Genomic DNA, 16,675 nt, shown 5'->3' with positions numbered 1-16,675 from the left:
GTGCTACTTGGATATGAGTTCAGATGCTTCTCAAATGCATGCCAAATTTCATTCATGACAAGTAACTGTCAGTGCACACAAAGTGTTAACTGGTTACTAGAACAGTTGACCTATGTACATTGCTAAAGGTTTTCTGTCCAATTTTATTCACGTCATAAATAGGTCACTTTTGAGACTTATTTATAACCTAGAAAGTCTTATTGAGCTTTATTATTAAATTGGTGATGGACGGTTGATTTAAAGTTCTATTATTCCGTATTCTATAACAGATCATATACAATATAGAAATGACAGGGTAGATTTATCAGGATATTATATGCAACAAGTTCATCTATTTATAACTGTAATGGGAGCAGATTGTTTTTTATGTGTGATTATAACCATTTTCATGATGCAGCCACGTTGGATGAATGCCTTAAAGAAGAGAAACCATTTATTGGAAGTACCCGATTTGAGCCCCATTCAGCATGTAGTGGACATATTCGAACAATGGGTTGCAGCACATTATCCAAAATAAAAGAATTTTCAAAATTTTGGAGATAATTAATTCAAAAATAGGACAACTTACTGCAAGAACAAATAGGTGATGATGTAGAGCTAAGCCAATCTAAATGTAGCACTGAGTATATAAAATAACACAGCTTAACTAATCTTCATAAAAATCATATATTTTTTATAGAAGAGACACAAACTTTTTATCTGGCAAGAATTATCGTTATGTTTTTAAATACTGTGACATTTTTACCCTATTTCTTTTGTTCTGTACTTTCTTTCTATTAAACAAGTTTTATAGCAATTTCTTTTGTGCTTTTTTGACATAATACACACAAAATGTTATTGGACATCAGTGTTTATTGAATATTCTCTTAAATTTATAAACTGATTCATTATCAATAAAACTTAATGTAATCCACGAAAAGAAGAGAAAAAAAAAATAAATGTATTTATTGAAAAAATCCTTTACAATCATCACAAGAACCATAGCTAAGTTTTGATTTGAAATCCCCTAAAACTCTAATCTTTCTTTGCAACATAAAAGCGTCAATACTGTAATTTGCATCCTTAATATCTAATCTGTAAGATTTGCATTTCTTATCACAAAAAAATTGTTAGTTTGATGAATCATTTTATTTGAATGCAACGTTAAATCCTCTATTATAAAGTCTAAATTGTGGCTAGATGTGAAAGAAATAGAGAAGTCTGAAATTCGTTTTTAAAAATCGATGAGTAAAATAGAGAAAGAATGATTTACAATAATTATAAATCAGACGATATTGAAATTAGATGTTTTATGATGCATATACAGTTTTTATTAAAATACAAAAATAACGATAAATTAAGAGATGTCAACATATTTAATTCAAAGCATTTAACTTGTGATTTTTTATTAGGATTTGAAATAAACAAAAATTTTAACACAGCTTTTCTTTCTTTCTTTTTTTTAAAGAATATGAAAGTAAAATTGAAATGAAAACTGTATGTATGAGAGTTAGAAAATCAATACACTTTTGTAAAAAAAAATTATTTAAGGAAAAACGACACACATTTTTTTATGAAAACATTAGATTTTATTTAAGCTTTGGTTCATCAATAAAAACATCAATAACAGACAGCTCTTCTACAGTGTCATTTTTTTTTTCTCCGCGAGTTTTGTTCAACTCTGAAGCGATTATAAAGAATCACTTATTTTTAAATAATTGTTTTGAAGAAGAGAGAAGTGATCATATCTGAAAATAAATCAAAAAATAAAATAAAGGATTAGGAATATTTTTTCAGGTATTTGTATGTTTTTTCGTTATTCTTGCATAGATAGATTTGCCAGGTGCAATGTTCGTTATGATTATGATCTTCTCTCAAAGACTGCTTAACTTTTTACATCTTTACACAGAAATGAAACTTCTGATGTTGCAACAAATTATAGACATATAAATAGCTAATTAAAGTTAGCTAAACAACAACACTAACATTTAGTTAAACAATAATCAACATTTACAAATAATACACATATTTATACATATATATAGATATCCAAGTTAGTTCTCTGATAAACAAAACAGATAAATAATAATTTTTGAAAGAATCGGTTCTACGCAATCTTCAAGCACCTTGTAAAATTTTGTATGTATACAACTGATAAGATATTAAATGAATAAAACACTACAGGTGCTTATAATAGGTGCAGTTTGTTTCAATAAATAAAGAAAATAGATATATGTGTGTTAATGATATAACAAGTGCACAATGGATGCTGATTTCAAATATATTTTTGATTTCTTATTTTTTTTTTCTGTCTCACGATTTGATTTTTAACCAGACTAGGAAAATATGAAAGACAACAAGTTTACCGAAACATCTGTTTTAACATACAGTTCAAAACAGAGTCACATCTTTTCTTCTATTAAGAGAACATATTTTGTCAACATTAATTTTAAGTGCATGATATATCATTCCTCACTGTAGCATGAGTAATCTCTTTCATCTCGGTCACAGCTAGGTTTGTAGCAGCGTTTAAAAACATCTTCGAAATATACACAACGAATGTTATGTCCCCCTCGACCTGTTGACAAAAAAAGAGGGCTATACTTCGTCTAAAACGAATATATTTATTTTGCAGCCCAAATGTTCCCGAGCTCAAGTGAAACAACAAGCTCCCATCCAGCACAATGGTCTGAATTTACAAGTCAGAGTTGATACCACTTTTTGTCTCTGTATTTGAGCAACAACTGATGTGACTTGTCCGACAGGATTTCAGCTTCGGACATCATGTTGACAGTGACATCTTCGAGCTTGCTCAAGTGTTCTCCTCTTTCATTAAGTGCCTGAAAAATGAAAAGAATTGTTGTAGTAAAACACTAGCTCTCGCATTTAAATCACTTAAATAAATTAATTATTAATCCAAAATGCAATGACAGATTTAAGCAGCTCTAGACAGTGCACGTTATGATTCTCCTCTTTCATAACTGGGCAATTCTACTTCAAATTTCCCCCACACATTCAAGATTTACTTTTTCAATTTTTTTTATTTCAGCTATTTGGAGAAGACAAATGCTTCTATTTAGTACAAATGAAAAAAAGGACCCATGAAAAAACGTGAAAGTAATTATGTGTTTAGTAAGAAAAGTTATAAGTTGTTTTTTAAAGAATTATAAGTATCCTAATTATTAATTAATGATTTCTTTATTTACAAATAGAAGCATTATTTTAATAAATTAAAAGAAATGAATAACTTCAAACAAATATATCAGTAAAAATTATTATTTTACAAGATTAATCAAGTGGAATATAAAGAGCTAAATGAATAATATTCTAGTATATAAACTAGTGGGTGTAGTTTCCCCAAAACTTACTCGCAAATTCTTCAATAAAATCTTACCCTCGTTTCTCTGCATAAAATTGTGGATCTCGGGTATGGCCATGAATATTCCGCACGACGTTGGTGAACGATAGTTAGGAAATACTGATCTTTGGCATGAATCTAGCATTTTTAATGAATCTATAGTGAAATTATGTAAATTGGATCACCTTTTTGGCAGCCGATTGACACCAAAATTTGATATGAAATTAGATTCGTAACCACAAGAAAATAAACCGAATTACACAGATTTAAATCATTGCGCTTTAGATTTATTGGATTTGCATGCATGTGGAAATAGAGACCAACAAACAGCCAACCGTTTAACGGATTTGGTTCAAAATTTGAAAGATATTATATTATTCTATTGGGTTGGCAACTAAGTAATTGCAGTTTTTTTTTAGAAAATCAAAGACAATTTTTCCATGGAACTAAATAATTTTATTCTGTAATGTATTGCTCATTTTGATCAATGACCTTTTGCCATCTTTCAGGCAGCATGATAATCTCACGTTCATAAAACTTCTGGTTTTTATTAACAAAAAACTGAATCAGGTAAGATTTGACATCATCATCATTATTGAAATTTTTACCATTCAAAGAGTTTTGTAAAGATCGAAACAAAAAGTAATCAGATGGTGCAAGGTCAGGACTATATGGTGGATGTGGTAAAACATCCCAACCAAGCTCCAATAATTTTTGCTGAGTGACCAAATATGTGTGTGGCCTTGCATTGTCATGATGGAATACAACACCTTTTCGATTTGTCAATTCGGGCCGCTTTTCTTTAACTGCATTGTTTAATTTCGTTAGTTGTTCAATGTAGACATCAGAATTGATCGTTCGGTTGGGTGGTAAGAGTTCAAAGTAGACAATTCCTTTGTAATCCCACCAAACTGATAACAAAACCTTCTTTTGATGAATATCAGCTTTTGATGTTGTTTGAGTTGGTTCACCTGGCCTGCTCCACGATCTTTTCCGCTTGATATTGTTGTAAACAACCCATTTTTCATCGCCAGTTATCAGTCGTTTTAAAGATGGATAATTTTCATTACGTTTCTTTAGCAAATCGCAGCTGTTAATGCGTTGCGTTAAATGCGTTTCTTTCAGTTCGTGAGGAACCCATGTATCGAGTTTTTGAACATAGCCAAGTTGTTTTAAGTGATTTTCAATACATGTATGTGATACATGAAGCTTCTCTGAAATCTCACGTGTTGCACTGTGACGATCCGAATTGATTATTGCTTTGATTAGGTCGTCATCAACTTCAACTGGACGACCAGAGCGTTTTTCATCTTTGAGTGAAAAATCACCAGAACGAAATTTGGCAAACCAATTTTGACACTGCCGTTCTTTTAAGGCTTCGTCACTATAAACAGCACATAACTTCTTATGAGCTTGCGATGCGTTTTTCCCTTTGAGGAAATAAAAAAGCAAAATATGACGAAAATGTTCCTTTTGATTTTCCATTTTTCAACGAACGCCAAACGAAAACTACGCAACCGATCAAAAAACTTTTTTTACTGATTGACAGCTGAATTGCCAACTATCAAATAACAAAATGTGTTTTACATTTGTACTACGTCTGCAAACCTAAAAATTCAACTGAAGCCATCTATGAGTGAAATCCGCGATTACTTAGTTGCCAACCCAATAGATGGTAAATCTATGTATTAAATTTTATCAAACTAGTCCTTTTCATTTTGTAGTTATCGAATGCACTTGTGTTCAAATAGCTTTCTGTGTATGGATTTTGTTTAAAATTTGACAGAAATCTACCAAATGGGTTGTAATGCTATATACCAAATTTCAGCCGTCTAGCTCAAAAAATTTTTGAGTTATCATATTCACAAAGAGACAGGTATAAGGCCAAAAATGCGTTTTTCAGATTCCGGAAGGTCTTGCATGTGGAGATTAATCAAAATTTTGAATTCTAATTTTTTGACAATTACAGTACTTCTTCTATACTTTGCGTAAGAGAAAGTAAAAACAATAAATTCATTATACCTTATTAAATAAGTCAACATAAACCCAAATTGTTGCTTTAAGAATTTATCTGTATTTTTTATAAGCTTGTCAGCTAAGTTAGAACTTTTTTTTCAGTTGACCTACTTTTGGCCCCTCTCAGCTCAACAGGTCAAAGCAGCTTCCTAGTAGGAAATTTGCACTGCTCTTAAGTTTGAAAAACCTATGTCCAGCCTTTAACCAGACCTGCAGTTTAAACTAAATGATATACTCAAAGAAAAAAAAAAAAAAAAAACTAATTGAATTATATTACAACAAAAATTTCCTATTCTTGAAATTAATGGAGTTTAATTGGTTGTAATATTATCTCCTCTCAAGAGTCATATTTCAGCAATGGTGTCAATTAATTGAACTAAACAGGAAGGTTATAATGATAATAATAATAATAAAAAAATATTATATCAAGTCAAACCCTTTTAAATATACCAAGAGCTAAATTCATAAAGTTGAAACATAATTAACATAGTCACCATCATTGTAAAAATGTAACTAAATGAATTATTTCATAAATTTGGATACATTTTCATATTTTGATCATTTGAGCTGAAAAATTAGTATCAGATTTGTATATGCAATTTATTTCAATATATTAAATTATATTTTAGTAGTAATAAAAAAAAATCTGAACTTTAAATCCTTATGTATTTAAAATTAGTACCTGTCTGGCTCTTAACAAGTCGCCAGCAAGTGAAGAGCTTTGAGCTTTAACTTGTTCCACGGTTCCTCCAGGATAATGGCGTGCAACATTTTTTGAGCTTTTCCCACTTGCCTCACCAACTGAAAAAGGAAATTTTCTTATCATAAACAATTTTTCTTCAGGCACTAAATTTAAAAAAAAATTTAATAGCAATTAGCAAAATGATATGAAAGGACAGTAAATATGAGAATTATTTATCAGATTTCTTAAGATATTTAATATAATTTCTTAATTCAATTTAATAAGATGCAAGAACACAAGTGCAGCATCAAAAATTTAATTTTAACTTGTCAGATAAAATTACATTCTGAAACCATATTATGCTATATTGGGATGGACCTGGTAATTCTGTAAATGAAAATATAATGAAAACACACCTGAGCTGGTACTTCACTTTCTTGATTTCAAATCTATATTAAAGTAAGGATATTTGAACAACAACAATTAAACAATTGTGCACCAGATTCACAGATATATGGAATTTTTCATTTATCATGTTCCAGATTTGCAATCCTTTAATAGACAAGATATTCCCAACATAACATTACTTGCCTTTTAATTATTAAAAGAAAGAATAGCAAGTAAATCTAAATGGCAATACAAAAAACCAAACTTGAAACAAATTCATTAAGTGTGATAATTTAGTTAAAAGCAGATTAAATATATTTAATAAACAAAATAAATTCTTACACATGAGGATAAAATAATTGATGCTATGATACATAAATAAATGAAATATTAAAAAAAAAGATAATATGCACATTTTAATAAAGTTATAACAACCAGTTTTCATAATTAATGAAAAAGGGAAAATTGTCAACCCTCAGACATCGTTTAACAGACTTAGATTTCTTATGTCTTATTTTTTACATAGAAAAGATAAGATGAATTAATTGTAGTTAGAAAAATTTATCGATATCCAGTTTTGACAATTATGTTTCATATTTTTTACAATCCTATTTCATTTTTAAGTATGTGAAATTCTGAAAAATAAAAGTAAAAAATTTCTCCTTATTTAAAATAGATACGAATTATCAATACATTAAATTAAATTAATTTCAAAGAAAAGATTCATACAGAGTTCTTCCTTGTCCAGTATACTCGGACCTCCACCAAAAAGTCCCTTGAAAAATCCCTGTTTCGGAGGTTCTGGCATTTCTTTAGTAAGAAACAAGGTACCCATCATGTCTTGAAGCAAATTTCTGTAGAAAAGAAATATAAAATTCTCCTATGATTTGAAATATTCTGTAAATAAAAATGATATATCTACTAAAAATAGAAGATAATGTGCATGTTATCTAATGTGCATGTTGGTGTTCCACAAGTTAAATTGTTTAATCAAAATAAATTCGGCACAAATTTATTTTGGAGCAATTTTTTTTTGAAATTTTATGGAATTTTAACAAATTAAAAATGAAAAGTAGATTTTTTTATTATTATTTTGTGACTACTTCCTATTATATTACTATATAAAACGGACATCTATACCACTTTAAATAATACAATAATACCTTTGAAATGATACTGATTTAATTAATGTTAATCCAGAATTTTGGCGTTTTTTTTAAATATTATTTTTAACATTAATTTCTCTTTGTGCATCGAAATTGATACCATTTTCATTATGTCGCCAAATATTAAATCATAAGATTTTCTTCCCTTATTGAAAACTCAGGATGAGCTATTCTATTTACTAATGAACAGTATGATTGAAGAACAAGAATGTGAAATTATAATACAGCAAAAAATGACATGCTAATAATTAATAAAATGAAAAAAATTAAAAAGATATACCAAAAAATAACAAATTACTGTTTAAATGATGAAATTAAAAAAAAATTATATGTGAACAAATATAATCACTTACGAGAACTAATCGTAAATGAAATTTATATAAAGACAGTAACAACTAATTAATTGAAATCAAATATTACCCAAAGGATGCAGAAATAGTAAATTTCTGAACCTCGGATGGAGAACAAAGATATAAACCATGGCCATTCGCACTAATACAAAATGTCCGAGCCATTCTGGAGAAGTTTCTGGAAAATTTTATGAACTTTCAATGGTTGAAATTTGCCAACAAAATAAATTTTTATCACATTAAAAAGTTGTAGACATTTTTTCACTATTAATTTAAAAAAATCTGTAATATGCAAGTTTAAAGGATAATTTAATAGAAGTCCCAAACAAAAATTTTTAGTAGAAAAATATAAAAGCAACAGCTTAGCAAATTTATTACAAAAACAAGCTAAGAAATAGTAAAAAATATATTTACTTGATATTAATTACAGGTAAAAAATCTATATGGAGTAACTGTCTCAGACTTGGTAAACTATAGATATTCATATGACCAGTGGCAATGTAGCATACTAAACACGTTCCTAAAAGAAAAAAAAAAATGTTTATAATAATGTATAAATTTAAACAAGGATACATTAAGCAATAATTTAAATATACAAAATTAAAACCTTATTTATAATATAAAGTGGAAAATACATTTGTCACAAGAACTCCTACCGAAATGGGGGACAACACAATATTGAAGACCATAATTTATTTTTTACGAATTTTAAATGCTCCTTATCAATGTGCAAGGCAAGGTAATTCTTGATTACTATTATCTGTACCTTCAAAGTAAGAGGGAAGATCTAAGGAGGGGGAAAAAACACACTAGGTGGTATTTTTCAGATTATTTACAAAAATAGAAAAGCAAGCATTTTGCATCATAGCAATAAAAAATCATGATATGAAAGTGCTTTGGTTTGTGCCATAGCAATGATGTTCAGGAAAAAATGAAATCCCAAGGATTCATGTTAGATCGTTCAAAGTTGGATACAAAAATGAAGCACAGGGTTCAGCTGCTAGACGAAGAGCAGACAACACCGGAAATTGTGACCAAAAATAAATATAAATTGCATCAATGAGAAACATTTTAATAAGTTTTAAGTGCTATGTTATAAGTACTATAAGACATTCTTATAGAAAACAATGCATGATGCATCAGCTTTATATATAAAACGATCAATTGTTACCTGGATCTTTAAGACAAGATACATCAGCTTTTATAGCATATGATGTATCTGAAATAACATTTCTGTACAACGCAGTTTGAGAAGGCAAGAGAACCACATGCGATCGTCGCTCTGAAGTTAAGACAGCAAATTGTTTCTCTCTGCGGTCTAAGGAAGACGAAGATGGTCGACTTGTTAATCCTATAAGAGAGAATTAGAAGTAAGAATTAAAATACAGTTTATAAGATTACATTTCTTATAACATACAATGTTAAATGATCTAAATGTTTCATATCATATTGATATAAATAAGTATTATTAATTAAAATGAACACATGCTCATGTGAGCATGTGGACTTTACAGGACTAATTATAGGATCTAGAACAAAAAAATATAAATTTTCAATAATAAAAATTTAAAAAAAATTAAAATTTGGAGACAGAGGAACATAAAATCTGATAAAAAGTTTTGTATATTTAATTAAGGACATATGTTTCATGAGTGGAAGTTCCATTTCATGGATATAAGGAAAATGAGTTTCTTTAATATCTTTATACATAAAGATGTATAATGCAAAATTTTATGCATAGTAATGATTTGATCTCAAGTTTGTAAGCATTAATGTTAATTTACGTATGGTTTAATCAGCTTGAATAATTTTCTTTATTATTTTTTTGTAATAAAATTATATTTTGTAATAATAAAAAAAATGACTGTGTAGGTATGTATCATTCATTCTATTAATGTTCTACTGGGCAAACTATTGAACTTTGCACAACCAAATTTGGCATAAACATACTTTAAACTATAGGAATTCACACATTCAAGTGATTTTTCTTTTAAATAAATAAAACTTTTTGATAAAATATTGATGTTATTCCATGAGAACTTCTAACAATATAATAGCACAAAAATTATTTCTGAACTAAAAAAAATATTGAACGATATAAATTTAGTTATTTCATAGCTTATTCATGAATTCACAGCAATTTTTAAACAGTATTTTTATGCATGATTTTCCATTATTGAAAAATAATTTAAATTTTCCTTACAAATATTTTGTGTTCCATTATTAATAGCTAAAGAATCAAGGCCATGTTATTTTGATATTCTTTTGCAATTTTATAATAGTTTATTTCTCATTTTATTTCATAAATTTTGGATCTATAAACCTCCAATATATTAAATAATATAGAGAATACACTGAGAGATAATAATACAATTATCTTTTCAGCATGTTTCAATAAATATTAATAGCAGCTGCTGGAAATGTTTATATAATATAAAAATGCACTGCCCAGCATTAATTTTGGAATTAATGATGCATTTTACTTTAGAAATAAGAAATTGAAGTTATAGCACCTCTTGAGAGAATGTGCAATGTGTTAGATGAGCATGAACTCTTGCACTTTTTATCAAATGAGAAGTCATTTCTCGTGACTCTAGATTAGGTAATCTGGATATATTAGTACAAAAGCTATCTGAGTAAATTGTGCCAGATTTAATTAATCAGATTCATATATGCACCAACTAGGAAAGGTATAGACTTCAACAATAACATGACTTTAATGTCTAATGAAATTTAATGCACCAATATGCTTTGCTGATGGAATAAAATAACGCATTAGAAATTATCAAATAAAAGATTATTAGTTATCAAAAATTGCATAAGAGATATAACTGGAAGCAAAATGGAAAATAATTTTTTAAGAAAGAAAAACAAAATAATTATTCTACTAATATTTTTTAATATATTTCAATATCTGTCTTTCTTATCAATGCACAAAAAGTTTTAATTTATAATTTCAAAAGACTTGGATGATAATACAGACTTTTTACTATACTTTGCTGAATCATTCCAGTCTGAGTAATTTAGAATTGTATAGTTTGGAAACAAATGTGTAAAGAAATGCTTTTTTTTTTTTTTTTATCAAATGAGCATAGAATATAAAAAGGTGTGATCTGTCATTTTTAAAATAATTCTCTTCTGGTGTCTTTTGAAGAAGGGGAAAAATCATATTATAAGTATATAGAAATTTACTTTTCTTTTCTTCTTTCTCTTTTTCTTTGATAGGTTCTATAGAATCAGGTATCACATTTCCAGAAGCATCAAGAAAAGAAACATTGAGGATCCCTCCTTTGAGACGATAAATTGTTCCTGAAATTATAAGAAAAAGCATTGCATTAAGACACATTTGAAATTTGAATAAAATTCTTTATATATTATGCATATATTTATGAAAAAAAAAACTTTGAAATAAAACAGCTTTATTAGATAGTAGTGTTATTGGACGAATGAGAAGATAATATTCTTTCTTATTTTAATTAAAAAAATATTCAATTATTTAAATTATGAAAATTTTAAATAACCGTATTTTAACAATGAAATAACTTTCCTGGAAAATACATCATGCATTCACATTCATGATGACAGAATGACAAGTGACAGAAAGCATGTAGAAATTTCTAAGATTTCACATAAATAGTTTTTTTTTTTTTTTAAAGTTATGAATAATAACAAATAACTACTACTCATTCATAGTTACTAAATTGTTCATTTTAAAGCTATATATCCCTTTTTAACAATTCTATAAATTTTTAAGGCAAGTTTAGTTGTAGTTGTTTAAAGCATCACACAACAAAACCACCACTCATCTTATAATTATTATCTTATAAAGGAGAATTTATATCAATCTCATAAAATCCCAACCTCAATAATGAAAAATTCTATACTACTTATATAACAAAATAATCTTAGTTTAAAAATTTAAAATGCTATTCATTAAAAAAAAAATCATCTCAAAAGTCTATTTTCAAAGGATATATTCAAAAATATTTTAAAATTGAATATGGAATTGTACTACAACAAATTTTATGCAAAAACTGACTATGATATACAATTTTTAGAATTTATTAATAGTTATTATAGCAAATAATCAGTTATCACATTGTATGCACAGAAACTTTGAAATGTTCTAATCGAAGTAACACCTACCATTTAGAGATAATTAAAAACATCTACATTCTAAATCACAAAATTAATTTTTTAGAGCAATATACTCTACTTTTCAAAACTGATATAGTCCTAAAATACAAATATTTTCTGTTCTACTCTTCAAGCTATAGCAGATATTACATTATTTAGAATTTTTTAAGGTAACTAAAACATGAAAAATACACAAATTACATATTTTATTCACACTACTGAATTTGTTAATGTTAATTAAAATGAGCTAACATAATTTCAAGAAACTGAAAAAAAAAGTCCTTCCTTAAGAATTAGCACTGAATTTAGCATTCAGATTCAGACACTTTTAATATAGGCTTTTTTCTAATTATATTTATAGCACATTCATAAACGGTAATATCATCCTAATACTTATGATAATTATCATTAAATATTTTAAAGATATTTTGTGACATTTTTTCAATAACTGTACTGTTTCAATAACTGTATAAGAGTTGGAACTATCAGATGATAATGCTTCAATAAGTTTGTCTTTTACTGAAGATTTTAATTTTGACAAGAGCTATCTATGTCACTGAAATGAAATTCATTCAGAGGCACACAAACTTAAGGGTATTCACTTACCACTGGGCGATATAATTACTGGCTGTAGAAGACGAGATTCTCCAGGGGGAGGTATAATAAGCAGGAAGACAAGAACAGATCCCATGCTTGTGCCAACCCACAAGCTTGGACTTGGACATGAATCTTTAAAAGAGGAAAAAATAGTCATTTTTTAATTTGAATCATTATTTCTAAATTAAATAAACATTTAGAAAACTCATTCAGATCAAACTCTATTTTAGATGCTAAATTTTGATTGAACTTCTTATTGTGCAATTTTTAAAAATTGGAACGAAAGAGAAGCAGTAAAATATAAATGTTTTTTAAAAGAAAATTTATCATTATATTTGTATATTTATAAGATAATTATCAGAAGTAAAACTAAAATCAAAGATCTTTTCAATTTAGGTGACAGCAATTATGGTATGGTATGGTATTGTGAGATTTAATGGCGCAAGAGCCAAATATGGCGCCAGTGACAGCAATTATATATATCTGTGCAGCAAGCAATAATAAAGCTGCACATTGTGGATTATCTTTATATTATGAGTAAAAAATATTTTCATGTTTTTTTTGCCCTGAAACAGTTAATGATGAAGAATTTTAAGGAACATGTTAATTTCCTCTTAAAAGCAACATTTTTTAAAATTTCTTCAAGTGTTAAAGAATATGAATGCTGATTCTTAAATTATTTGAAACATGCAAATATTACATTACACACCAAAAAAGTGCCATATAATAAATCTTCAGTTATAGAATTTCTTTTAATCAAACCATTCTAATTAAAATGGTTAAAAATTAAATGTCTAAAAAAACTTGTTTTACAGAAAATTAGTACAAAAAATGTTATTAGAATAACAATAAAACATTCAAATGTATAACTATATTTACCAGTTTTTCCACCATATGATTCACAAAACCTTAAGAAAACAACACATTCCGAATTGGCAGAATCTTCGGTATTGATATCCTTGATACTTGAAGTGCTAGAACTCCGAGATCTTGAAAATGTATTTTCAAATTTTTCTGAAATAAATGCTAATGTAAGCCTCTCGGCTAAAAAAAAGTTCATTACTAAAAATTAAAACTAATAAAAAAAATATAACTTTCACCAATATATATAAAATAAAACTTTCTTAGAAAAAAACGTAAAGTAAAAGACATTGTTACATTAATAAGAAATAATTTATTTCTTTATTATTTAAAACTACTGTATTAACATTAATTTTACATGCTTAAATTTAATTAAAGACAATTTTATCATGACAAAGAAAAATGCATTGATATAACAAAATGGATTATAGATAGAATATAGTTACCTTGAGATCGAGCATGACGCATCTCGGCATGCATTGATCTTCTGTGGGGATGAGATCGACTAGTTGGACTTAAAGAGGTATTTTCCGATTGCTGAAATAAACAGTATTTATCAATTTATTTTGAAAAATATTTCATGAAAGCTTTTAGATTAATACAAATGTATACAGTGCAACAACAACAACAAAAGACAATTTTTAACATAATTTTATTTAAAATAAATTAACAAAATATAACAAATAATAAGAATATGTTTTTATAATAAATAAATTTAATTGTTTCAAATTGGTCTCTTTTTTGCAGCGACGCAGAGCAGCAAACACTTATTAAAATTTTTAGCAATGGGCTGCAAGTCTTCTACCTAAAATCTATCTCATTCCAGTCTAAATGATTGCTTTAGTGTTAAAACTTTTGTGCGTTTTAGTGAAGGCCCTAGACTCTAAAATAGACCATATACTGTAACTCATGAGATTGGCATCCGGCGAGTAAGATGGCCACTCTCCAAATGATATCATGTACGGAAAATATGCCTTGCACCACTCTTGTGTCTTTTGGGCTTTTGAGCTGGTGCAGAGTCTTGTTGAAACTTCCAGTTTATATTGCTGAAGTACTTTTTGGAACACAGAAGTACAACAGCTATTAGAATGTCCTGATGGTACACTTTTTTTTTATTTATTTTAATGCCCTCATTCCACAAAAACCAGAGGTGTTTTGCCGCTTATACAAATTCCACCCCAGACCATGACCGACTTTGGATGCTGAAAATGTTTAACAATTGTCAAGGTTTTTTTTTTTTTTTTTTTTTTTTTAAAGCATCAACAGACAAGATCTTATTTTTCCAGGAGTTATGAGCTTTATTGGACAGTAAAGAGCTTTTCATCAATGAAAAGGAATATCTACCAATACTGACATGCAGCCTGTCTCAAAAGTTTTTGACATCTTTGGATTAGCAGGAGTTGGTTTTCTTTAGTGAAAAGCTGAACTTTTTGGAACTTGTAAGGCTTCAATCCAAGCTCTGCCATATGCAGCATTGATCGGTCACTTACAGATTTTAAGAGCGATCTTTGGGATTCTCACTCGATTTCTGTTGAAACCCTTGGGTTTTCTTTGAACTCGCTTTTTTATGGTCTTACGATTATAGGAAGTGTTCACCGTCCGTTTTTGTCCACTTCCTGGATGTCGATCACCATTGCCAAGTTCTCTGAAATGGCATCAGACACTGTCTGCCAAGGCACATTAAACAAACGAACGATTCCACATCGTCGGTTTCCATACGTAAACAACTCTAAAATAGCAGATATTTCACTTGATATTGTAAAAAACGAAAAAAACAATGCGTAAAATAAGAGATATATTATAAAATATTTTATAATAAAAGTGGTAGAACAAAAGAAATGAACTCGCATATTAAAAAAGTTAATTTTTTCCCCTGTTATGCAATAACTTTGTCCGTGTTTTTTGTCATACCCTGAATGATTTAGATAGAAAAAAATAATGAATTTTACTTTGTTTTTAAAAACCAGGATGTTGTTATAGTGCACACAAATATTTCAAAAGGTAAAATAGTATGTTAATATATTTAGGTGAGATATTAGAAAAAAAAATCATTCCCAGTCTAAGTATTATACAGATTTAAATCTAATTAGAATTTAAAAACCTGTAAAAATATATATATTTAAAGTTTTGAAACATATTTATCAACAATGGTCACGCATTAATAGATAATTTTCCTTCAAGAAACTGGTAATTAGGAACTATATGCAATAGAAACTTATGACAGTATTTTGACAAAACTTTAATTATGTGGTATAAATCAATGTTTAAAGTCATACCTCTTCACATGGAGAATGTCCCTGATCATCACAACTAGAGTTAGCACAGCTGCTTGTCCTTCTAGGAGATTTAGGTGGCCTATGGTAAGGATCAGCTGATCCTGCAAAGAGAATGTTTAATTTTGAAATCATGATGAGTAAAGAAAAAAAATGGTAAAAATAATAGATGATATATGGACAATGATTATACACTTGAAAATCTAACAAAATTTTTATTCTTTGAATAAAATAGATAAATAAATGAATGAACCAGAATATTTATCATCATAAATATATATTTTGAATTATAACTCGGAGACAAATATGATACTGTAATTGTTATTTTGTATAACCATCATTACAGCACTAAATGAAAAATTATTCAACACGATCTTTCAGCTGAATAACATTTTTTTTCTCTAAAAATTAATTTCAACTCAATTTAATATAACTGATGTTTAAAATAATATTCATTCAAACAAATATATTATCCAATTCAAGAATTTTCATTAATACAAACCATTTCTGAAGTTTATTCATATGCTTCCAATTTCGCGACAAACAATTTTTCTTAAAATACTAAAATAATGTCTATACATCTATACTTAATTTTCTGATTTAACATTGTACAGTTTTTTTATACCTCAGTTGGAAAATATTCATAAATAAGGTTAAAAAATATGAAGAATTAGTTGAAAAATAAAATTAATATAGTAGAAGATTTATTTATTTTAAATAAAAGTGCTATAAGAAAATCATTTTGTCATTTATGTAATAAGACATTCAAAGCTAATTAAAAAATATTAAAATGGAAATGAGGCAAAGATATAATAGAGAGTAGGGAAAATGTGCAATTACAATACCCACATAATTGCATTAAAAAGGGT

General features: G+C 27.8%; 1 protein-coding gene across 2 annotated transcripts in view; it reads right to left on the bottom strand.

Annotated features, from left to right (window-relative positions):
• Positions 1–1,798: 1,798 nt before the first annotated feature.
• Positions 1,799–16,675, bottom strand: part of LOC129965611 (syntaxin-binding protein 5-like) — a 138,612-nt gene continuing 123,735 nt past the window's right edge. Inside the window, exons 19-29 of one of the 2 annotated variants that reach the window (XM_056079655.1) lie at positions 15,810–15,910; positions 13,980–14,070; positions 13,552–13,716; positions 12,682–12,804; positions 11,131–11,247; positions 9,110–9,289; positions 8,353–8,458; positions 8,009–8,116; positions 7,152–7,276; positions 6,036–6,154; positions 1,799–2,819 (exon numbers count right to left, since the gene is read on the bottom strand). In XM_056079655.1, coding sequence (XP_055935630.1) covers positions 2,682–2,819; positions 6,036–6,154; positions 7,152–7,276; positions 8,009–8,116; positions 8,353–8,458; positions 9,110–9,289; positions 11,131–11,247; positions 12,682–12,804; positions 13,552–13,716; positions 13,980–14,070; positions 15,810–15,910 — 1,373 coding nt within the window. In that variant the 3' untranslated portion in view covers positions 1,799–2,681. The remainder of the gene's footprint in view (positions 2,820–6,035; positions 6,155–7,151; positions 7,277–8,008; positions 8,117–8,352; positions 8,459–9,109; positions 9,290–11,130; positions 11,248–12,681; positions 12,805–13,551; positions 13,717–13,979; positions 14,071–15,809; positions 15,911–16,675) is intronic. The other variant, XM_056079656.1, reaches the window with a different exon arrangement.

This window comes from Argiope bruennichi, chromosome 4 (genome assembly GCF_947563725.1).
Source record: "Argiope bruennichi chromosome 4, qqArgBrue1.1, whole genome shotgun sequence".
In the NCBI taxonomy this organism is placed as follows: domain Eukaryota; kingdom Metazoa; phylum Arthropoda; class Arachnida; order Araneae; family Araneidae; genus Argiope; species Argiope bruennichi.
The sequence above is the reverse complement of the archived record's forward strand: the minus strand, read 5'-3'. Positions and strand labels throughout refer to the sequence as shown.